Genomic DNA, 25,140 nt, shown 5'->3' on the forward strand with positions numbered 1-25,140 from the left:
TTATGGTTGGGTGCATTCATGCAATGATTGCTTTTTTCACAAATGCGCTTTTGTTAAATCATCCCCCTTTTGGTGAAGTTGGCAGTCTTTGTTAGGAAAAAATAGTCTTCACACAGTTCACAACGAGCCAGGCGGCCCAAACTCCTGCATATACCCTGACTCTGTTGCACAGAACAATTTCCCTAGTTAAAAGAAAGAAATGTTAGCAGGCAATATTAACTAAATATGCAGGTTTAAAAATATATACTTGTGTATTGATTTTAAGAAAGGCGTTGATGTTTATGGTTAGGTACACATTGGTGCAACGACAGTGCTTTTTTTTGGTGAATGCCCTTGTTGAATCACCTGTTTGGCGAAGTAGGCTGTGATTCAATGGTAAATTAACCTGTTGCGTCGAGCCATCCCGGATCCGGGATCGTGAATACAGCCTCAAGCTCATTACCATAACGCAACGTTAACTATTCATGAAAATCTCAAATGAAATGAAATTAATATGCTAGCTCTCAAGCTTAGCCTTCTGTTAACAACACTGTCATCTCAGATTTTCAAAATATGCTTCTCAACCATTGCAAAATAAGCATTTGTGTAACAGCTAGCACAGCTAGCGTAGCATTTAGCGTTAGCATTAGCAGGCAATATTTTCACAAAAACCAGAAAATCATTCAAATAAAATCATTACCTTTTGAAGAACTTCAGATGTTTTCAATGAGGAGACTCTCAGTTAGATAGCAAATGCTCAGTTTTTCCTGAAAGATTATTTGTTTAGGAGAAATCGCTCCGTTTGGTGCGTCACGTTTAGCTACGAAAAAAACCTGTATCCAGGAGTGTAATTATCCCCGCAGCTCATTAGCATAACACAACGTTAACTATTCATGAAAATCGCAAATGAAATGAAATTAATATGCTAGCTCTCAAGCTTAGCCTTTTGTTAACAACACTGTCCTCTCAGATTTTCAAAATATGCTTCTCAACCATTGCAAAATAAGCATTTGTGTAACAGCTAGCGCAGCTAGCGTAGCATTTAGCATTAGCAGGCAACATTTTTACAAAAACCAGAAAATCATTCAAAATAAAATCATTACCTTTGAAGAACTTCAGATGTTTTCAATGAGGAGACTCTCAGTTAGATAGCAAATGCTCCGTTTTTCCTGAAAGATGATTTGTTTAGGAGAAATTGCTCCATTTGGTGCGTCACGTTTGGCTACCAAAAAAAAAAACGGAAATTCAGTCTTCAAAACGTCTACATTTTTTCCAAATTAACTCCATAATATCGACTGAAACATGGCAAACGTTGTTTAGGACCAATCCTCAAGGTGTTTTTCACATATCTCTTCGATGATATATCATTCGTGGAAGTGTGCTTTCCCCTCTGAATCCCAGGAGAAAATGCCTGTGGCTGAAGATTACGCACCAATTTACACAAAGGACACTGGGCGGACCTGTGGTAAATGTAGTCTGTATGGCCAATCTTCCAATGATATGCCTACAAATACGTCACAATGCTGCAGACACCTTGGAGAAATGATAGGAAGGGCAGGCTCATTCCCGGCGCATTCACAGCCGTATAAGGAGACTATAGAAAACAGCTTCGAAAATTCTGCCCATTTCATGGTTAAAGTATCATCTTGGTTTTGCCTGTAGCATGAGTTCTGTGGCACTCACAGATAATATCTTTGCAGTTTTGCAAACCTTAGAGTGTTTTCTTTCCAAAGCTGCCAATTATATGCATAGTCGAGCAGCTTTTCGTGACAAAATATTGCGCTTAAAACGGGCACATTTTTTTATCCATAAATTAAAAGAGCGCCCCCTATATCCAAGAAGTTAACAGGCGCTGCATCGATTATGCAACGCAGGACAAGCTAGATAACTACACATGGTTGGTGATATTACTAGTTTAACTAGTGATTATGTTAAGATTGATTGATTGTTTTTTAAAAGATATGTTTAATGCTAGCTAGCACCTTATCTTGGTTCCATGCTGCACTCGCATAACAGGTAGTCAGCCTGCCAGGCAGTCTACTCGTGGAGTGCAATGTAATCGGCCATGATCGGTGTCCAAAAATGCCGATTACCGATTGTTATGAAAACTTGAAATCATCCCTAATTAATCGACCATTCCGATTAATCGGTCGACCTCTAGTCTAGAGTGTCTCCCCCTTTGAAGAGGGGGATGACCGCGGCAGCTTTCCAATCTATGGGAATCTCAGACGATACGAAACAGGTTGAACAGGCTCGTAATAGGGGTTGCAACAATTTCGGCAGATAATTTTAGAAAGAGGTTCCAGATTGTCTAGCCCGGCTGATTTGTAGGGGTCCAGATTTTGCAGCTTTTTCAGAACATCAGCTATCTGGATTTGGTTGAAGGAGAAATGGGGGAGGCTTGGGCGAGTTTCTGTGGGGGGTGGAGGGCTGTTGATCGGGGTAGGGGTAGCCAGGTGGAAAGCATGGCCAGCCGTAGAAAAATGCTTATTGAAATGATCGATTATAATGGATAAAACTCGTTTTTCAACCACTCCACAAAGTTCTTGTTAACAAACTATAGTTTTGGTAAGTCGCTTATTAGGACATCTAGGCATTTTTCCAACAATTGTGTACAGACTTATTATTTCACTTGTATTTAGTTCCCTGTACCACAATTCCAGTGGGTCAGAAGTTTACATACACTAAGTTGACTGTGCCTTTTAAACTGCTTGGAAAATTCCAGAAAATTATGTCATGTCTTTAGAAGCTTCAGATAGGCTAATTGACATTTGAGTCAAATGGAGGTGTACCTGTGGATGTATATCAAGGTCTACCTTCAAACTCAGTGCCTCTTTGCTTGACATCTTGGGCAAATCAAAAGAAATCAGCCAAGACCTCAGAAAAAAATTGTAGACCTCCACAAGTCTGGTTCATCATTGGGAGCAATTTACAAACGCCTGAAGGTACCACATTCACCTGTACAAACAATAGTAGAAACACCATGGGACCACACAGCCGTCATAACGCTCAGGAAGGAGAGATGAACGTACTTTGGTGCGAAAAGTGCAAATCAATCCCAGAACAACAGCAAAGGACCTTGTGAAGATGCTGGAGGAAACCGATACAAAAGTATCTATATCCACAGTAAAACGAGTCCTATATCGACATAACCTGAAAGGCCGCTTAGCAAGGAAGAAGCCACTGCTCCAAAACCGCCATAAAAAAGCCAGACTACGGTTTGCAACTGCACATGGGGACAAGATCGCACTTTTTGGAGCAATGTCCTCTGGTCTGATGAAACAAAAATGGAACTGTTTGGCCATAATGACCATCATTATGTTCGGAGGAAAAAGGGGGAGGCTTGCAAGCCAAAGAACACCATCCCATCCGTGAAGCACAGGGGTGGCAGCATCATGTTGTGGGGGTGGTTTGTTGCAGGAGGGAATGGTGCACTTCACAAAATAGATACCATCATGAGAAAGAAAAATTGTGGATATATTGAAGCAACATCTCAAGACATCAGTCAGGAAGTTAAGCTTGGTCGCAAATTGGTCTTCCAAATGGACCATACAAGCATATTTCATACAGTTGTGGCAAAATGGCTTAAGGACAACAAAGTCAAGGTATTGGATTGGCCATCACAAAGCCCCGACATCAATCCCATGAAAAATGTGTGGGCAGAACTGAAAAAGTGTGTGCGAGTAAGGAGGCCGACAAACCTGACTCACTTACACCAGCTCTGTCAGTGGAAATGGGCCAAAATTCACAAACCTTATTGTGGGACGTTTGTGTAAGGCTACCCAAAACATTTGACCCAAGTTTAACAATTTAAAGGCAATGTTACCAAATAGTAATTGAGTGTATGTAAACTTCTGACCCACTGGGAATGTAATGAAAGAAAGAGATCTCTCTACTGTTATTCTGACATTTCACATTCTTAAAATAAAGTGGTGATCCTAAGACGGGGAATTTTTTTACAAGGATTACATTTCAGGAATTGTGAAAAACGGAGTGTAAATGTATTTGGCTAAGGTGTATGTAAACCTCCTACTTCAACTGTATGCATTTCATATCTGTCCAATTCCTATTAAATTATAACTTGATTTGTTTTTCCCTCCCTCAGGGGGTGATTGGTGTGCAGCTGGTGGTTACTATGGTAATGGCCAGTGTAATTCAGAAGATCATTCCTCATTATTCCTTTGCAAGATGGCTACTCTGCAGTGGCAGGTAATGTAGAACTCTGTACCTGACATGAATGTTTTTGGTGGTGTATTTAAGAGCCAAGATTTAATCTCCTCAGTAGTTTTCCCATCAGAACAATTCATTTCAAGTCTTAACAATGCGGGAAAATAGTATTTGCTCAATTTGTACACGGTCTCTTTATTCATTGTCTGCTGAAAGGGAATAAAAATAAAATAATAATTTAAGTCGCATAGACCAAAGGGCATCATCAAATATTGGGAGAACCCGAGAGGACGGGCAATACAAATAAAGCACCCGTCTCGTTTCCTCTAATTAGTGCGATATGTGTTTTTGAGTAAACAGCTCCCCAGAAAACGCTTAATAATTCACCAGTGCTTGTTTTTTTTCTAGGGGGCTGTTGATGCATAAAAAAATAAAAAAAACTTTAGCCCAAACAGGAGGCTCAGTGTTGCTTCAGAGAGAACTGCAATTAAGTTTCCCCTAATAAATAAATAAAGATGAATGAATGAAAACAAGCCCTCCATTCCTCCCTCACGCCTATGCCTCTCAGGGCTTGTGACAAAGTTAGAGCTTGCGTGAAATGTCTTCAAAAGGCTGCTCTTAAATTAGCTCTTGTTTTAAGTACAGTCCTCAAAGGACACGATAACTACCCTCTTTGTAAACTTCTGGCAAGTATTTGTCAAGGGTGTATTAGTTGTCTTGAATACATTGAATATGCTTTGATGCTTTGAGGGATGTCTTGTGTGTATTTTCTAAGGTAAATTATCGCAAAACCCAGATTGTTCGCTAATTGATGGTCCTAATAATTTTCAATCATGAAGGCCTGGAACCACAAACAATGGAAGGGCTCACTTTTTGGGGTATGTGAGGTATAATGTCACCAATATTGCTCCTAGTGGGCCATACATAGCCTGTGTAAATATATTGTTCTTGCACAATACAAAAAAAACAACAATCCAACTGATGTATTGGTTAAGTTAATTGATTGATGTGTAAAAGCCTGTCCACCCTTCATCCCTCCAGGACATGGGACCACTGGTGTAGTTCTAAAGCTACCTTGATTACTCACTTGTCTCCTCCTTTCCCAGTCTGCGGTGGTACCAGCACCCTACGGAAGATGAGTTGAGGAGCCTTGCCGGAAAGCAACAAAAAACTAAGAGCAAGAAAGACCGGTAAGGGGGGGGAGCGAGTGGCACCTCTCATCAGGCAGGAAGGAAAGGCAGACGTGTGAGATGGATGGTGAACACGGGCGCGGCATTTGAGAGATTAAGCTGATGTGTTTAGGAGGCTTGTTTAAGGCCTGTTTGAAGTGAGAGGACTGACATATTTTTTGTTTGCCTTGCCTTCGAGAATGGTCTCTGGCTGTCTTACGGTAGTGAGTTAAGGTGGGAGAACCTTGAATGGTTGGTCAGTCCTGGCCATGCAGGTGACATCTTTCAGTGGTGAATAAACCGTAGTTTAAGGCTCCCAACAAAACAAGCTTTAGGGCCAACCCCATGTAATGGTTTCAGGTAGAAGTCATGACGATACTATGGCGAGTTCTGAAATAAGACTTACGTTATGTTGATATTTATTCCTCATCTCCATTTTGTGTTCATGCCTTTAGCCTAATAGAAAGCAAGGTTTGGCAATGTGAAATGTCCTCAAACATTTGAAAATTAAGTCTCATGAAGTTTATCTTCTAGATTCTTGCTTGGAGCCATTACGTAGTTCTAGTCCAATTCCTAGGCCTCCATGAGGCAGGTTGCGAACCCAGGGACTCTGATGGCACAGCTGGCGCAGCAGTACAGCGCCCTTAAACACTGCGCCACCTGGGAGGCCACATGGCAGCTTCTTGTCATTGTTGCTAACTATCTGACTGCTCAGAAACACAACACGGCCTTCTGCCTCCTCAATGTGCGCACATAATATTTTGTCACGTTTTTCGTGACCTCCATGATGCTAGCCATCTCGCAGATGCCCAAATGACCTTGTACACAGATTAAGTTTGATATAGTCCGGGATATGATGTGTTTTTCTTTAGGACAGCAAGTAAATTGACACGATAGAAGTCAAATTATATTTAACACTCTGCTGTGCCTGTGTTTTAGAGGTGGACTAATGACCAGAAAAATGACAGAGTACACCTGCAACATAGGACATGTCTGTCTCTCTTCCACCATGTCTGTCTGGTATTTATTTGGCGCTCTGTCTTTTGTCCCAGGAGGAACAATGGCCACATAGAGAACAAGCCTCTGACCATTCCCAAGGACATAGACCTGCAGCTGGAGACCAAGTGCATCACAGAAGTGGACACGTTAGGTATGAGGCCATATCTACTGGCACCATTCAGTTATCCTCTTATCTTTATAACCAGTTTTGTTTTCCCCTCTTAAACCTCAACAAATCTTCATCGTTCAGTATTTGAGCACATCATCACAGTCCAGAATTACTGTCATAAATCAGCCAAGTAACAGAACAGTTAATCAGTCATCCTCCTCTTCGTCCTCCTGCAGCGTTGCACTACTTCCCAGAGTTCCAGTGGTTGGTGGACTTCACGGTGGCTGCCACAGTGGTGTATCTGATCACAGAGCTGTACTACACAGTGGCCCAGCCCTCTGGGGAGATGAACATCAGCGTGGTGTGGTGCCTGCTCGTCCTCGCCTTCGTCATGCATCCTTCAGTCAGTACATCGTCCAATCCCTTTTTCTCTCTTTCGATCATTCCTTCTATATAACATCCATCTGTCACAATGTCCTGCTGAACAGCGATCCAGGTCTAGAGGTTGTCGGGGTTTCAGTGGAACCCCAGTCTTGCCAACGAATGGCAACGTTTGACAAGCCAAGTCATTAATGGCGAAACGTCTATTACATAACAAAAAGACGTTACTGCGAACAGTGAACGCTGTTTTTTTTTCTCCCCTGGCAACAATATCACATGCACGATGGTACATAATTCTGCTGTTCTATTTATTTATTTGCACACTGCTCAACGTACCTCGCCCCTATTTCGTCCACAAATAACATAGGTGCTGTAAAAGGTCTAGTAAAAGACTTTGATTTCATTACAGTTCTTGAATTTAATCACTCCGTGCACATACGGAGAATCCTACCTTTTGTTCCCTACCTGTTGCCGGTTAACATCTCTTTGTCTACGAGAGCGTAAAAAAACATGTGAGAGAGCCTTGATTGTTCCCAGGTTCCATTTCAGCAGGCAAACGGCAGTAAGTAGCCATAAACTGACACACAGCTCCAGCCACTGCCTGCCACCACATGCCTCCCTGCTACTCTCTTCTGCCGACGCGTCACCAAATCATACGCATTATCCTCCGCCGCAGTCCGTGGGGATCAATCTTTCCCACGCTCCCTGGCTGAGTGCGGTCAGAAGGCATGCCATTTCCTGCGTGCCTGCTGAGGAAGATTGGAGGCCCAATTTTTCACAGCCCACCAGACTGATTTGCTTGGGAAAAGAGGCGACTGATAGGGGGTGGTACGTGGAGGAGGGGTTGCACGGCTAGGTGGATGATGAAGATGGTGTGTGTGTGTGTGTGTGTGTGTGTGTGTGTGTTAATGGCACACTTGATTTCATATTCCCGTCTCGGGCGACCCTCTTGGAGAAGTAAAGAGCCAGAGGCTGCAGCCGGGAAACTGTTGTGTTAACCTAGACTTAACACACCTCAGCCATGGAATGGAATCTTAAAACTGATTTAGCAGATTGCATTTTTTGTGAAGTTACAGTATGAGGTATTGGAACATTGGATTCTTCCCAAGCTCTGTGATTTCCACCTAACAGAAAGGGATTTCAATAAGCGTTGATGAAGTTGAATGCACAACAGGTAGACATCCATTGAGTGGCCTGTTGGTTAGCCTAGATTTATCCTGACAATCAGTGATGGTATAACGGAGTGGGCTAAAGCTACTCTCGCTGAAATGCTGCATCGAAGTTTGCCACTTGCGTTCTGTGGCTGCTTCCCAAGGTGTATTTAGGGCTACATTAGCAGCTGCCTCACTGAGCTCTGATAATGGGGCTTCATTGCTCCTTTGAGAGAAACTAGCTCTTAAGTTGTCGGATACCTTTTTTTGTCTTTTTTAAAATTGCAGCCTTTAGTATCCTGGTTGTGACCCCCAGGAAAAGGCAAATCCATTGGCTTGCCTACATTACCATGATTCCCCATTCAGAATGGCCTGAGAGATTGCTATGTGGAATAAAGGCTGAGCTCCATCACCTTGGAGATGCAAGGCCGCTCTAGAAGCACGCTATGTTCTTACTTAGCACCCTAGAAACACTGCAGCAAGGCACCGCAGAAAACACCATTCTAGTTCTGAGGAAGCCCGGCCCATTGAACCTCATGGTAATGTGTGACAGCCACTGCTTAAGAGAGTGAGAGAAGCTAGACTGTGTGTGCGCATGCTTGTTGCAGGGTCACTGTTGCGTGCTTCTGATCCTTCGAGTCCATTATGTTAATGAGCCACCACCATTACTGCAGAAACGTCTCTACACGGCCATGGCTCACAGCAATATGATTAGTAGGCTATATTTCATGAGTGGTGTGTTTCTGCTGGCATTTTCCTTAACTCCCCTGCCCCACAGTAAGACCCTGTTCTCCCTGACGGCCTTCTACTTCAAGCTGGAGGAAGGTGGCGAGCGCTCGCTCTGCATCACCTTCGCTTTCTTCTTTTTTGTCAAAGCCATGGCCATCCTCATCGTCACTGAGAACTACCTGGAGTTTGGCCTGGAGACCGGTGAGTGGGCGATGAGCCATCTGTCAGTACGGCTAGCCCACAGTGCTCTTCCGTCCTGCACATGGGTCCTAGTACAAAACATAGCACAACATTTTGTAATGGAAAAAGAAAACTAGCTTTTTCGTCCCGTTTGCTTCCTAGTGATTACAACCCTTGGGACCCACAGGCTGTTGTTCCAGACCAGTACTAACACATCAAGTTATATCTAACTAGCTGTGTTCGTGATGAGAGTGAACAAAAGCCTGCAAACTCTGTGCTTCCCTAGGACCAGGGTGGAAGAACACTACATTAGAGGAATAGATTAAATCTGTTACTAGATTCCATTTGTTTTGTCTAATGTACTGTAACTGTTATTTTTCTGGGCATTTTAAAAATTTAAGCGTGTATTCATTTCAATCTAGGTTTTGCAAATTTCTCTGAAAGTGCCACACAGTTTTTGGAAAACCAGGGGTTAGAGTCCCAGTAAGTATGAGCTTTTTTTATCAGTATGCATGGGTCTTGAATCTAATTGACTCGTGGACTGTGTGTGTGCGCGTTTTCACAAGTTTGATGACTGTGGCGTACGCTTTAGCCCAGTACAACTGGGTCTGTTCTTTTCTCCAGGGGTCCCATATCTAAACTCACCTTTAAGCTGATCCTGGCCTTGCTCTGCTCTCTGATTGGTGCATTCCTCACCTTTCCCGGTCTACGATTGGCTCAAATGCACCTGGACGCCCTCAACCTGACCACAGCCAAAGTCACACAGTGAGTCCCTCTCTTCTCTCCTGTCTTCCTCACCCTCTCCACAGTTACACTGTTGTCCCATTTATAAATGGGCTGGTTGAAGTAGGTGTGAGTTTTTAAATTATTGTTTTTTGTGGACCCCAGGAAGAATAGCTGCTGCATCGGCAAAAGCTAATGGGGATCTGAATAAACCAATAAGTAATGTGGTCTACTGGCTGGTCCTCAATGAGTGTAGATTAGAGGTCGACCAATTAATCAAAATGGCCGATTAATTATTTTAATTAGGGCCGATTTTCAAGTTTTCATAACAATCGGAAATCGGTATTTTTGGGCGCAGATTTGTATTTATTATTATTTTATTTTTTTAACATTTTTTTTTACACATTTAATCTTTATTGAACTAGGCAAGTCAGTTAAGAATACATTCTTATTTTCAATGACGGCCTAGGAACGGTGGGTTAACTGCCTCGTTCAGGGGCAGAAAGACAGATTTTCACCTTGTCAGCTCGGGGGATCCAGTCTTGCACAGTTAACTCGTCCAACGCAATAACGACCTGCCTCTCTCTCGTTGCACTCCACAATGAGACTGCCTGTTACGCAAATGGTGTAAGCCAAGGTAAGTTGCTAGCTAGCATTAAACTTATCTAATAAAAAACAATCAATCATAATCACTAGTTAACTACACATGGTTGATATTATTAAGCGTGTCCTGTGTTGCATATAATCTGACTGAGCATACAAGTATCTAAGTATCTGACTGAGCGGTGGTAGGCAGAAGCAGGCATGTAAACATTAATTTAAACTGCACTTTCGTGCGTTTTGCCAGCAGCTCTTCGTTGTGCGCTAATAGCGTTTCAAACTTCACTCGCTCTGAGCCTTGGGGTGGTTGTTTCCCTTGCTCTGCATGGGTAACGCTGCTTCGATGTGGTGGCTGATGTTGTGTTGCTGGTTCAAGCCCAGGGAGGAGCGAGGAGAGTGACTGAAGCTATACTGTTACACTGGCAATACTAAAGTGCCTATAAGAACATCCAATAGTCAAAGGTTAATGAAATACAAATGGTATAGAGGGGAAAAGTCCTATAATAACTACAACCTAAATCTTCTTACCTGGGAATATTGAAGACTCATGTTAAAAGGAACCACCAGCTTCCATATGTTCTGAGCAAGGAACTGAAATGTTAGCTTTCTTACATTGCAAGTATTGCACTTTTACGTTCTTCTCCAACACTTTGTTTTTGCATTATTTAAGCCAAATTGAACATGTTTCATTATCTACTTGAGGATAAATTGATTTTATTGATGTATTATATTAAGTTAAAATAAGTGTTAATTCAGTATTGTTGTAATTGTCATTATTACAAATACATTTTTTATTTTTATTAATCGGCCGGTTAATCGGCATCAGATTTTTTGGTCCTCCAATAATCGGTATAAAATCATAATCGGTCGACCTCTAGTGTAGATGATAGTATGCCATAAACATATAGTGCTCATACAGTATTCACATTGTACTCCTGGATAAGCAAAGCGTTTTACTGACAAGAATGTGTGTCCATTTATTTTGTTCTTCTTTTCCAGGACTTTGCTTCATATCAACTTCCTTTCCCCTCTTATTATGGTACTGCTGTGGGTGAAGCCTATAACCAAGGACTACCTCCTGAATCCTGCCCTGGGGAAGGAGAGTATGCCTTTGTAAGTTCACCTTGTTTTATTTGTCAGTACATTTTTCAACCACATGCATGGTCAAAGGATGAAGCCTTCCCAAAGTTTCACATCTCTGTAACATCTCTTTCCACCTCTCCCGGTCACTCCTGGCTTTCATACCCTCACATTTTCTCACACACCATCTCATCTTCTCACATTATCGACGTGGGTTGGCTTATTTTCCCTTCACCCATCACTCACTCACTCACTCACTCACTCACTCACTCACTCACTCACTCACTCACTCACTCACTCACTCACTCACTCTCTCACACAATTGCTGTGTATGACTCCTCACACACACACACACACACACTTGCTGTGTCTGACTCCTCACCAGGATGACTGAGGAGACCTATGACACGTTGCGGTTGTGGGCCATCCTGCTGCTGTGTGTGCTGCGCCTGGCCATGATGAGGCACCACCTCCAGGCCTACCTCAACCTGGCCCAGAAGGGCGTGGAGCAGATGAAGAAGGAGGCGGGACGCATCAGCACCATTGACCTGCAGAAGATGGTGAGTGGCGCCTCAAATCAGCCAATCATTTGGCCTTGACAGATGGGCAGAGTATGATAAAACAAATGGGGTTTTAAGAGTACCTCTTGACAGGGAGTACTTTTTTTTTTTTTTCCCCCAAGGTGGCCCGTGTTTTCTACTACCTATGTGTAATCGCACTGCAGTATGTGGCACCCTTGGTGATGTTGCTGCATACAACCTTCCTGCTAAAAACCTTAGGTGAGTTTGGCACATCATCAGAAATTATTGCTCATATATTACATTGAACCATTTAGCAGCCGTCATTAGTCCACCACTGCTAATGTAGCACCCTACTCTTTGTGTTATAGGTGGACACTCATGGGGGGTGTACTCTGAGGAAGACCTCCCCTGCCCAATGGAGATTAACTCTGACCCTGCTGTGGTTGCAGTAGCAACTGCAGCTCCAGGGCTGGCTGTGGTGGCCCAGGCATCGGTGGTCCAGCTGTCGGTGGCCCTCGGGGGCCTGCGAACAGTGTTCACCCCCCTGCTTTTCCGTGGCCTCCTCTCCTTCCTCACCTGGTGGATCGCTGCCTGCCTCTTTTCCACCTCCATCTTCGGCCTCTTCTACCACCAGTATCTCATGGCGGCATAGCAGCATTCCCCCAGGGTCAGGGTGGTGTCCCACTGGGCTCTGTTCCAGCCCCGTTCAGAAACGACTGTGTGGGGCAGGGCTCTAAGGACAACCCTTCTCCTCTCCCACAGCCACGTCACTCATGACCATATCTGCAGAGAACCCCTGGTTCACCCCCCAGTGCTTCCTTCATGGATGACTCTTAACTTGACTTTTACTACCTTTTTATTTTGAGAGCAGGATTCATAAATCCTTAACAAAAAGACACTAATATAAATGAGAGTAATGGTAATATTTATGTGCGTACAGTCTTAAACAGAGCAGCAGAGAACCTTGCGGTGGTGGTGGTGGGGGGCTGTGAATGTTGTAAAGGGATGTGTGAACTAAAGCAGCCAATAAGAGGTCACCACTGCGATGCTTGTCCTACTGGAGAAGGAGGGGACACCTCACTGGGAGAGTCCCTGCTGAGATCCCGTCACTTGAAACTGTTAAATTTAAATATGTCTAACTGGCTACCAAGGACGAACATGGGTTTTTAAATGTACGTTCCTTATGATTTCTGAAATATTTTATCCCCCCTTTACTGTCCCTGGTACAAACTGAGCCATACTGGAAGAGCTGAGAGAAACGTGTGCCCCTTCTGACCAGTTGTGACGACAGTCAGGGAGGGAAGCAACACACAGGCCTTGGTCAAGGGAATGGTACGTGTGAATGTGAGTAAGATCCCTGCTGTTAGGTTGGTGTACAACTAAAAGGGCATTTTGATCAATAGGAGAAGTGTCAAGTCAAATGCCAATTGTAAGCTACAGCCTCTTTCCTCCACCCTCCCCTGTCCCCGTCCACCCCTTGTAGAGCCAGTAGGGAAACTACCATTTTTAGGTCTTCTGTTTTTGTTTCATGGATCAAATTGTGAATTTAGAAATGTGTTTTTATTTGAAAGAGCTGCCAAGTAAGAGTGACCCCTCCAGTGGGCTGTAAGATTTGATGACTGATAGTTTTACAGCAACAATGCGGCCTTCTGTCTTCAGAGTCCCCATGAGGAACCAATAGAGCACAAGTGTGTACTCAGAACAAGATATGCACAAGTGTATATGTACAGACTTTCATAGGCTTACTGACACTCTCTCTCACACACACACACACACACACACACACACATAGTCACAAGCTCAAACACAGGGATAATTGTCCAGCCCGTTCAGGAGTAAAGAACAGTTGTCTGGACAGAGTGGTATACTACAAAGCACGGTCAATTAGCCAGAACTTTGTCAAACAGTTCATTTAATGGTTCATTAAGAAAGCTAAACATAGATACAGTACCAGTGAAAAGTTGGACACACCTACTCATTCAAGGGTTTTTCTTTATTCTTACAATTTTCTACATTGTAGAATAATAGTGACGACATCAAAACTATGAGATAACACATGGAATCATGTAATAACAAAATAAGTGTTAAACAAATCAAAATATATTTCATATTCTTCAAGGTCGCCACCTCATGCTTTGATGACAGCTTTGCACACTCTTGGCATTCTCTCAACCACCTTCACCTGGAATGATTTTCCAACCATCCAGAGGGAGTTCCCACATATGCTGAGCACTTGTTGGCTGCTTTTCCATCACTCTGTGGTCCAACTCATCCCAAACCATCTCAATTGGGTTGAGGTTGGGTGATTGTGGAGGCCAGGTCATCTGATGCAGCACTCCATCACTCCTTCTTGGTCAAATGGCCCTTACACAGCCTGGAAGTGTGTTGGGTCATTGTCCTGTTCAAAAACAAATGATAGTCCTACCATGCAAATTTGGACTCATTAGACCAAGGACAGATTTCCACCGTTCTAATATCCGTTGCTCATGTTTCTTGGACCAAGCAAGTCTCTTCTTATTATTGGTGTCCTTTTAGTAGTGGTTTGTTTGCAGCAATTTGACCATGAAGGCCTGATTCACGCAGTCTCCTCTGAACAGTTGATGTTGAGATGTGTCTGTTACTTGAACTCTGTGAAGCATTTGTTTTGGCTGCAATCCGAGGTGCAGTTAACTCTAATGAACTTATCCTCTGCAGCAGAGGTAACTCTGGGTCTTCCATTCCTGTGGCGATCCTCATGAGAGCCAGTTTTATCATAGCGCTTGATAGTTTTTGCAATGGAACCTTGTATATATTTAAAAAACACTTTTACCCCTTTTTCTCCCCAATTTTGTGGTATTCAATTGGTAGTTAGTCTTGTCTCATCGCCGCAACTCCTGTAAGGACTCGGAGAGGCTTTCTTGAAATGTTCCCGGATTGACTGACCTTTGTCTTAAAGTAATGATGGCTTGTCGTTTCTCTTTGCTTATTTGAGCTGTTCACTGCAAAGGGTGGCTACTTTGAAGAATCTCAAATATAAAATATATTTTGATTTGTTTCTCACTTTTTTGTTTACTACATGATTCCATGTGTTATTTCATAGTTTTGATGTCTTTGCCATTCTACAATGTAGAAAATAGCAAAACTTCAGAAAAACCATTCCACGAGTAGGCGTGTCCAAACTTTTGACTCGTACGGTATGTTTTTGGATGTCGAGTACGTTAGACCGTGCCCATTTCAAGCTTTTAAAGAGCGGTCAAAAGTCTTCACTTGTTCTTATTTATTTGAAAGGTGGAGAGTATGCACACTATGAATGTATCAATCCTGCCTAATTTCAGATGTTTCTTTGTGATAAATTATTGGTATGTGATTTTAATTTGTACCCTCAACGGTTAATGACTGCACTTGGCTCCTATTCCTAGCCCTATGCCTCGTGATTAGGTCAACAGAAGATTCTTTTTTTACCTCTGAACACCATGTTTTCTTTTGTGACCAACTTATTTAGTTTTGTCATTTTTTCTTTTTCAGAGGGGGGTTACAAGCACTAAAACAATCAACTAAAAGAATATAAAGCTAACCCTGACCCATCTCCCTCCACCCGCCCACATCCTCCCTACCCACTCGGAAACTGGGTTTTAAGTTCAATATATTTGGGGGCCTGTAAAAAATATTATAATCTTAACACCAAACATTGTATTATTGGACTATGATGTTTTCAATCAGTTCAGAAATGTGTACAAGACAAATCACATCTTTTTTAGATATATATTTCCCCTGATATGTCAAAAGTAGCTGGGATACTTTTACAATCCATTGGCCAAAAAGGTGTTGTTTGCCTTGTCTGTCACCACTTTAGTGTTTTATTTAGTTAAGTATTACTATTCCTCCATGTATTTATTTTTTTCTGGTTTAGTTTGTCTTTAATAAATTCCAATCATTACCATGTGTTTTGGAATTTGGTTTTGATCTCAATACTTTTTATTTACTGACTTACTGGTTGATAATTGGCCGGGATGAAATACTGCACAAGGAAAAGCTATTTTATTGGCCCAGAGGCTTATTATCCCAGAGGCCCCATAGGTTGCGTGACTGTTACAAATAGTTACTCAGCTTGAGGGTTACATTCAAGTCTTTATTATCTAATTTTTTAAAAACATTTTGAACAGGTTTGTTCTGAAATATTAGTGAGGACCTTTTTAGACTGCTGTTCACTTGAGCTTTCCGCATCAGAGGTGTGGACATTGCAGGAAGGACCCACTTTACCCACCATAGGCATGGCATATGGCACCTGTTCTCGACAGCTAATGCAGAAATTTGCCAATGGACAAGTGTTAAAATGAGGCCACATGAGAATATAGTGTCCAGACTCCTAATAATCCATATGTTACCAGTGCAAAACATTAGCTACAGTTTTAATTTTCTCCTAGTCTTTCAGTATTGTTAGGTAGTGTTCAGTACAACACACATGTTGGACAACTTCAGAAACGGTGCCTTCCAAAAGACTGTGTAATGTGTCCTTGTCTTGTCCCTCCCTCTGTCAACCCCTCTGTCGAGGCATTGCGATGACAGTCAGTCAATGGTTGTGTTCCCCTGCTCAGACGTTGCAGCCCTCAACCAATGGTTGTGTGCCACGTCATCGATTGACAGAGTTCTATAACGTATGATGTAGTTAGCTGATACTTAAAATGCCTATCTATTCATTAGCAATGCCTGGGCAGTGGAACGTGCCCAATGTGTTAAGGCTCACCCTGTTATTGTCAATCCAAAAAGGCTGCCGTGCACAACCCAGGTAGACCTAAACATTGGCCATGGATGGGATGAGTTACATCCATACAATTTTGAGTGTTTTTAAAACCATAATGAAAAGTGCCAGATGAATATATTCTGAACAAAAATATAAACACAACATGTAACAATGTGTAAGATTTTACTGAGTTACAGTTCATAAAAGGAAATCGGTCAATTGAAATAAATTCATTAGGTCCTAATCTATGGATTTCACATGACTGGGAATACAGATATGCATCTGTTGGTCACAGATACCTTAAAGGTAAGGGAGTCACATCCGGTCACATCCGTCATCATGAAGTGCTTTGAGAGACTAGTCAAGGACCATATCACCTCCACCCTACCTGACACCCTTGACCCACTCCAATTTGCTTACCGCCCAAATAGGTCCACAGACGATGCAATCTCAACCACACTGCACACTGCCCTAACCCATCTGGACAAGAGGAATACCTATGTGAGAAGGCTGTTCATCGACTACAGCTAGGCATTCAACACCATAGTACCCTCCAAGCTCGTCATCAAGCTCGAGACCCTGGGTCTCGACCCCGCCCTGTGCAACTGGGTACTGGACTTCCTGACGGGCCGCCCCCAGGTGGTGAGGGTAGGCAACAACATCTCCTCCCCGCTGATCCTCAACACTGGGGCCCCACAAGGGTGCGTTCTGAGCCCTCTCCTGTACTCCCTGTTCACCCACGACTGCGTGGCCATGCACGCCTCCAAATCAATCATCAAGTTTGCGGACGACACAACAGTGGTAGGCTTGATTACCAACAACGACGAGACGGCCTACAGGGAGGAGGTGAGGGCCCTCGGAGTGTGGTGTCAGGAAAATAACCTCACACTCAACGTCAACAAAACTAAGGAGATGATTGTGGACTTAAGGAAACAGCAGAGGGAACACCCCCCCATCCACATCGATGGAACAGTAGTGGAGAGGGTAGCAAGTTTTAAGTTCCTCGGCATACACATCACAGACAAACTGAATTGGTCCACTCACACAGACAGCATCGTGAGGAAGGCGCAGCAGCGCCTCTTCAACCTCAGGAGGCTGAAGAAATTTGGCTTGTCACCAAAAGCACTCACAAACTTCTACAGATGCACAATCGAGAGCATCCTGGCGGGCTGTATCACCGCCTGGTATGGCAACTGCACCGCCCTCAACCGTAAGGCTCTCCAGAGGGTAGTGAGGTCTGCACAACGCATCACCGGGGCAAACTACCTGCCCTCCAGGACACCTACACCACCCGATGCTACAGGAAGGCCATAAAGATCATCAAGGACATCAACCACCCGAGCCACTGCCTGTTCACCCCGCTGTCATCCAGAAGGCGAGGTCAGTAGAGGTGCATCAAAGCTGGGACCGAGAGACTGAAAAACAGCTTCTATCTCAAGGCCATCAGACTGTTAAACAGCCACCACTAACATTGAGTGGCTACTGCCAACACACTGTCAATGACACTGACTCTACTCCAGCCACTTTAATCATGGGAATTGATGGGAAATGATGTAAATATATCACTAGCCACTTTAAACAATGCTACCTTACATAATGTTACTTACCCTACATTGTTCATCTCATATGCATACGTTGATACTGTACTCTATATCATCGACTGCATCCTTATGTAATACATGTATCACTAGCCACTTTAACTACGCCACTTGGTTTACATACTCATCTCATATGTATATACTGTACTCGATATCATCTACTGTATCTTGCCTATGCTGCTCTGTACCATCACTCATTCATATATCCTTATGTACATATTCTTTATCCCCTTACACTGTGTATAAGACAGTAGTTTTTTTGGAATTGTTAGTTAGATTACTTGCTCGTTATTACTGCATTGTCGGAACTAGAAGCACAAGCATTTCGCTACACTCGCATTAACATCTGCTAACCATGTGTATGTGACAAATAAAATTTGATTTGATTTGAGTGGATCAGAAAACCAGTCAGTATCTGGTGTGACCACATTTTGCCTCATGCAGCATGACACATGTCTTTCGCATAGAGTTGATCAGGCAGTTGATTGTGGAATGTTGTTCCACTACTCAGAGGCTGTGCGAAGTTGCTGAATATTGGCGGGAACTGGAAAAACGCTGTCGATCCAGAACGTCCCACACATGCTCAAAGAGTGATATGTCTGGTGAGTATGCAGGCCGTGGAAGAACTGGGACATTTTCATCTTCACGGAATTGTGTACAGATCCTTGTGACATGGGGCTGTGCATTATCATGCTGAAACATGAGTTGATTGCGGTGGATGAATGGCGCGACAATGGGCCTCAGGATCTTGCCACGGTATCTCTGTGCATTCAAATTAGCGTCAATAAAATGCAATTGTGTTCGTTGTCCATACCAAATTCCCACCGCTACCATGGGGCACTTTCTTGCAGTCCGCATGCCAATTGCACGCTCCCTCAACTTGAGACATCTGTGGCATTGTGTAATGTTACAAAACTGCCCATTTTAGTGGCCTTTTATTGTCTCCAGCACAAGGTGCACCCGTGTAATGATCATGCTGTTTAATCATATTTTAGAAATGCCACACCTGTCAGGTGGATGGATTATCTTGACAAATGAGAAATACTGACGTAAACAAAAGTGAGCTCAAAATCTGAGAGAAATAAGCTTTTTTTGGTGTATGGAAAATCTCTGGGATCTTTTATTTCAGCTCATGAAACATGGGACCAACACTACATGTTATATTTTTTTTCAGTGTAATACATACAGTATAATTACTGTTAGTTTGCATAATAACACTACGCCCCTGCTTTTATTTAGCTCAGGGGTTGTCCAGATGGCGGGGCAGACTTTAACCAACTGAGACAACTCTGCAACTGTTACTGTTACAGTAGCATGTGTAACCTGGCCACAGTTAATAGCAACAACATTGTACTGTTGCATAGTTAAACAGAAGTAAATAAAGAAATGTACTTTAGTAAGTGGCCTTGTTATTCAAGATGTTTTGGTCCCTTCTGGCTCAGTCCAGGTTTGGTCCTCACAAGGTCAGCGCCAGCCTGTCAAGTACATTGATAAATTCATTGGTCTGATAAGCCTCTCACTCTAGATTACTTTGTGTTCCAAGGCCTCAAACTAGTCACGTTTGAGAAACACATGTTCTACTTCATTGTAAACCAGATGCTCAAGATATGGTGTTCAATATAGTTTTGTCATCCTATATTTTGATTTAGCCCAGAATGTCACGTTAGACTAATTGGAAGTCCTTGTATTACCTGAAATTGGCTAAATCAATCTATTGATTTGCTTTGCCTGTCCTCCGTTGTTGGGGTGGGGTGGTGTGTTGTAGGACCGGGGGGTCATTCTCATCCAACTCAAGCATTATGAGGCATTCATTGGATAGTGCAGAGGAGCTATAATAAAGCCTGTGAGTGCCATTGTCCATATTCCATATGAACAGAACAGGAGAAACTGGGCCAATACATTCATTTCAGAGGCAGGATCTCAAAACAAACCTCTGGAGAGGTTCCTTTCTTTCCCTTGAGAGGGGCCTATTCAGACCAGTCTGTTTCTCTACAGAGGGCCGCAGAGCACCCCTTTGGGGGGTTTGGCGTACCCCTCCAGACCCCCACCACCCTATTCCGCAGCAAGAATGACAGAACCTTCTGGAGAGGTGTCCCTTTAATCGCTAGCTCTCTGTCTGATGGAGAATAGGAATTCCACCATTGTGTTATTGGGATTGTGAGAACTAGTAGCAATGAAGAGGAGCTACTCCATCAATGACCTGACCTTGCGGATTGAATGGCCCAAAAGAGGACATAACATTTCCCTGGAAGCCTCTGATCTGTTTTTATAGAATATTAGCAATTCTACTTCAGATTTGGGACAAGGAAAAAACGTGGCCTGCCGAAAGGGCCGTCAATGAAATCAAGGGCAGATCACACATACCATTTTTATAGCTTGAGCCCAGCAACAGCTTTTGTTTTCTCAAACCTGTAGTCTATTTGCAAAATCATTATCATTTGAAGCAGGGTATAGACTGAATTCGTTTGATTTGGTGTACCTTACCATCTCATCTTACCTAAGTTATGTACACAAATAAGACCCACATACTCCCTTGTATCACATTTGACTAAAGATAGACAAAATATCTTGGCCAGAATATTTGCAATGTTTCAAAAAAAGATTCCTAAAACATATTGTGCTACTGAGAGTGAACATCAAAAGGAATACTACAGTCTGAACAATCTGTGAATGGTATGGTAATGTCAGTAACACCAGTAGCCACAAGCTTATATACACCAAACATGACCATAAAGAGGCAGTGCAGTTAAAAATGTGCTTTTCCAGGTTTTAAAAATCAAACATCCACACTATGAGGTTGAAATAACACTCTGAAATTGTGAAAATTATGCTAATGCCCTTTTTGTGTAAGAGCTATTTGAAAAAATGCCTTGAATTTCAGTCTGGTTAGCCCAGATCCAAACGTCACAATCTGATCTGATTATTCTGACCAATGACCAGTTATCTTTGATTTGTATCCTCCTACTTTGAAGGGTAAGTGGGGGAAAATACAGTCTAGATCAGGGCTGCCCAACCCTCTTCTAGGAGATCTACTTTCCTGTAGGTTTTCAGTCCAACCCTAATTTAGCAGTTCTGATCAGCTATTTAAGGTTTTATTGAGCAGCTAATTAGTAGAATCAGGTGTGTTAAATTAGGGTTGGACTGAAACACTACAGGATGGTAGCGCTACAGGAAGAGGGTTGGGCAGCCCTGGTCTAGACGATCCTATCCACCAATCAGGGCTGTGTATGTAAATGTATTTAAATTCATATTGACACGCCCACACAATCAGACTGAGAATTTCAATGTCAATAGGAGGCTCAGGGAAACAGATGTTTTCATGAAATAAACAAACAGTGATTCATTAGACATACAAAAATACTGCATGGTGGTTTTAAACAGTGCTCCATAGCAGAGAGGAAGAGGCGAAGAGAGAGGGTTTACTGTCAAAATCTATCCACAAAAGTAAGACCAGGAAGTGAGGAAATTTTGTATGAATGTCATTGAGAAAGTTTCGAATATGGCCAACAACAAAAAATAATTGCTAATTTGCCACAAAGCTTATTTGATCGGATAGAAGTTTCGTGAAGGTGAGGTTGTTACGAATGCTCTGATATAAGTGGACACACGTGACATTTCGGGAACTCACAGGCGTATCTGCCCTCTTTGGCTAGAATGGTCCCACCTGAACTCGCCTCCTCCTGCATGCCTTCCATCTTTGAGGACATATACTTCCATTGTTAGAGCAGTCACTTGACTATCTTGTCAAGATAATAGAACATCTTTGTCCATAGTAAATGTAGTAGGCAAGTGGGGGAGGGAGGGGGATGTTGGTCTGCAGAACATGCACACAAAAATGCAATTTAGGACCTGGGGATTTGCTGTGTATGATCTTTCAAAACCTTTTCTTATTGGATCTTATAAAGGCCTTTGATATTGTGAATCATGAGGTCCTCCTATCCAAACTATCCTCCGTTAATGTGTCCACTGAAATTGTTGTTTGAGTGTATTCCTATCTGACAAACAGAAGTCAAAGGGTTCGTTTGGGGGACACTCAGTCAGACTCTCTTTAATGGTCAAGTGCAGTGGTCATTGTTGAGCTCTCTGTGTGTGTGTGTGTGTGTGTGTGTGTGTCATGTGTACATGATCGCTACGGGCCCCCCTAACATCAACAAAATAAAATAAACTCAGTCGGGGTCTCAACCAACTTTTGCGAGTTAAAATATTAGAATACAGAAGGTGGAATTTCGACATTTGGTTGCGGAACAGCAGTTTTTCTCTTGTTATGTCAGTTTGTAGATTGGTCAGTTAGTCTAGCCAGCAATCTAAACTTGTTGTTATCATAGCCGAATACCAACTGATTATGCATGGCAGGTGCCCAGGGACCTGAACTCCAGGTGGCCCCCATTGATTTTGGTTGGGGCCCCCAAAAGGCTATTGCTGGCCCTGCGTGGGTATGTGTTTGTGTGAGGGGGGGCACATAACATCAGTGAGAGGACACTGTGTGATCCGTCAGAAACAAGCAAAGATGGGAAAATAACGATTTTTCTCCCTTCACGGGCAAAATAAATCTACATCTAGTCATGAATGAATTTTGGGTTGTGCTGGCTCCTCATAGCGATATGAAATGGCTGGCTGCTCTCCTCGTAATCAACAGTGCTCTTACATCAATTCACATTGAGATGAATATTGCTCCTCTGCGGTCTCCATGGTGCATTCTAGCACAGCCTTTAATTAGTCGTTTCCTTTCTGAATGTGTGTGTGTGTGTGTGTGTGTGTTTGTTTTTTGTTTTACTATCCTTGTGTGGACCAGAAGTCCTCACAAGGATAATAAAGCAAGGACAATTCGGACAAGTGTGGACATTTTGCCGGTCCCCACAGGAAAAAGTCTAATTAGGGTTAGGAGTTAGGGTTAATTTTACCTTTATTTAACTTAAACAGAGTCACCATTGAGACAAAGGTCTCTTTTGCAAGGGAGACCTGCATATACAATTCACAAGATAAAATCACATCAAAATCAGATATTGTGCAAAAACAAACTAAAATACAGCAAACACAAACAAACAAAAAACTGCCACATTCCTCAGAAAGTAGTTGCGCTATCAATATTTTTAAATGCCCGAGCAGCACCAGAGCATCCAATTGCAGTGTATTTTGCAGTTGGTTCCAGGAATGAGATGCATTAAAACTAAAAGCAGATTTACCTAGTTTGGTGGAGACCCGAGGAACCTCAAGAGTTAACCAACTCTGTGAGCAGGTTTGGTATCTCATGTTTTTACACTTTTTTGTTTTTACACTTTAAGAACCAATTTAGGTAAGTACCCCGCCCCTTTTTTTAAAAGTTAGCTAAGTTGGAAGCTTGTAGTAGGGCTTTGCTAACAAAAAGTGAGCAATGAATCAATCTAGGGGACTTTAATGATGACCAGCCAAACTTTTGATACAGGATATAGTGGTGAGTATTTAAACTGTCACCAGTGATACAATGGTAGACGGTATCCAAAGGTTTAAGAGTAGGGGCTGCTGCAATCTGGTAAATGGTGTCACCATAGTCAAGAACTGTCAGGAAAGTTGACTGTACAATCTGGCTCCTTGATATTTAGGGAGAGGCAAGATCAATTTGTCATGACAATTCATGACAAAGGTGTTCGATGGGGTTGAGGTCAAGGCTCTGTGCAGGCCAGTCAAGTTCTTCTACACCTATATAAACAAACCATTTCTTTATGGATGTCACTTTCTGCATGGGGGCATTGTCATGCTAAAACAGGAAAGCGCCACAAAGTTGGAAGCACAGAATTGTCTAGAATGTAATTGTATGCTGTATCATTAAGATTTCTCTTCACTGGAACTAAAGGGACTAGCCCGAACCAGGAAAACACCCCAGACCATTACTTCTCCTCCAACAAACTTTACAGTTGGTACTATGCATTGGGGCAGGTAGCAATCTCCTGGCTTCCGCTAAACTCAGATTTATCTGTCGGACTGCCAGATGGTGAAGCATGATTCATCACTCCATAGAATGTGTTTCCACTGCTCCAGTGTCCAATGGCGGCAAGCTTTACACCACTTCAGCCGACACTTGGCATTGCGCATGGTAATCTTAGGCTTGTGTGTGGCTGCTCGGCCATGGAAACCCACTTCATGAAGCTCCCAACAAACAGTTCTTGTGCTGATGTTGCTTCCAGAGGCAGTTTGGAACTCGGTAGTGAGTGTTGCAACCGAGTCTGTTAGTGCATCATTCTCTACAATCTGCTCTGAGGTGACTACAGGACTCCCTCTAGTGGGATGAGATGACTTTTCAGAGTTTATCCTTTCAAACAGGTGGCCAGCTAAAGTGAATGGCTATTAAAAGCTCAGTTGTCCTGAGTCTGCACAACTCTCCCAGGACCTAGGATCAAGAGAGACGCTCAAGTGTTTTAGTACTATATCTCTTGACACAATGATGAAAATAATCATGGCCTCTAAACCTTCAAGCTGCATACTGGACCCTATTCCAACTAAACTACTGAAATAGCTGCTTCCTGTGCTTGGCCCTCCTATGTTGAACATAATAAACGGCTCTCTATCCACCGGATGTGTACCAAACTCACTAAAAGTGGCAGTAATAAAGCCTCTCTTGAAAAAGCCCAAACCTTGACCCAGAAAATATAAAAAACTATCGGCCTATATCGAATCTTCCATTCCTCTCAAAAATGTTAGAAAAGGCTGTTGCGCAGCAACTTACTGCCTTCCTGAAGACAAACAATGTATACGAAATGCTTCAGTCTGGTTTTAGACCCCATCATAGCACTGAGACTGCACTTGTGAAGGTGGTAAATTACTTTTTAATGGCATCAGACCGAGGCTCTGCATCTGTCTTCGTGCTCCTAGACCTTAGTGCTGCTTTTGATACCATCGATCACCACATTCTTTTGGAGAGATTGGAAACCCAAATTGGTCTACACGGACGAGTTCTGGCCTGGTTTAGATCTTATCTGTCGCAAAGATATCAGTTTGTCTCTGTGAATGGTTTGTCCTCTGACAAATCAACTGTAAATTTCTGTGTTCCTCAAGGTTCC

General features: G+C 42.8%; 1 protein-coding gene across 1 annotated transcript in view; it reads left to right on the top strand.

The window, feature by feature from the left end:
• The window catches only part of LOC112263372 (transmembrane protein 161B), a 39,782-nt gene extending 26,229 nt beyond the window's left edge, over positions 1–13,553 (top strand). Inside the window, exons 2-12 of the mRNA XM_042330675.1 lie at positions 4,085–4,188; positions 5,253–5,336; positions 6,368–6,465; positions 6,660–6,816; positions 8,734–8,885; positions 9,287–9,347; positions 9,489–9,629; positions 11,187–11,300; positions 11,653–11,827; positions 11,950–12,046; positions 12,157–13,553. Of these exons, the coding sequence (XP_042186609.1) occupies positions 4,085–4,188; positions 5,253–5,336; positions 6,368–6,465; positions 6,660–6,816; positions 8,734–8,885; positions 9,287–9,347; positions 9,489–9,629; positions 11,187–11,300; positions 11,653–11,827; positions 11,950–12,046; positions 12,157–12,440 (1,467 nt within the window). The 3' untranslated portion in view covers positions 12,441–13,553. The remainder of the gene's footprint in view (positions 1–4,084; positions 4,189–5,252; positions 5,337–6,367; positions 6,466–6,659; positions 6,817–8,733; positions 8,886–9,286; positions 9,348–9,488; positions 9,630–11,186; positions 11,301–11,652; positions 11,828–11,949; positions 12,047–12,156) is intronic.
• Positions 13,554–25,140: the final 11,587 nt, after the last annotated feature.

This window comes from Oncorhynchus tshawytscha, linkage group LG12, assembly GCF_018296145.1.
Source record: "Oncorhynchus tshawytscha isolate Ot180627B linkage group LG12, Otsh_v2.0, whole genome shotgun sequence".
In the NCBI taxonomy this organism is placed as follows: Eukaryota; Metazoa; Chordata; class Actinopteri; order Salmoniformes; family Salmonidae; genus Oncorhynchus; species Oncorhynchus tshawytscha.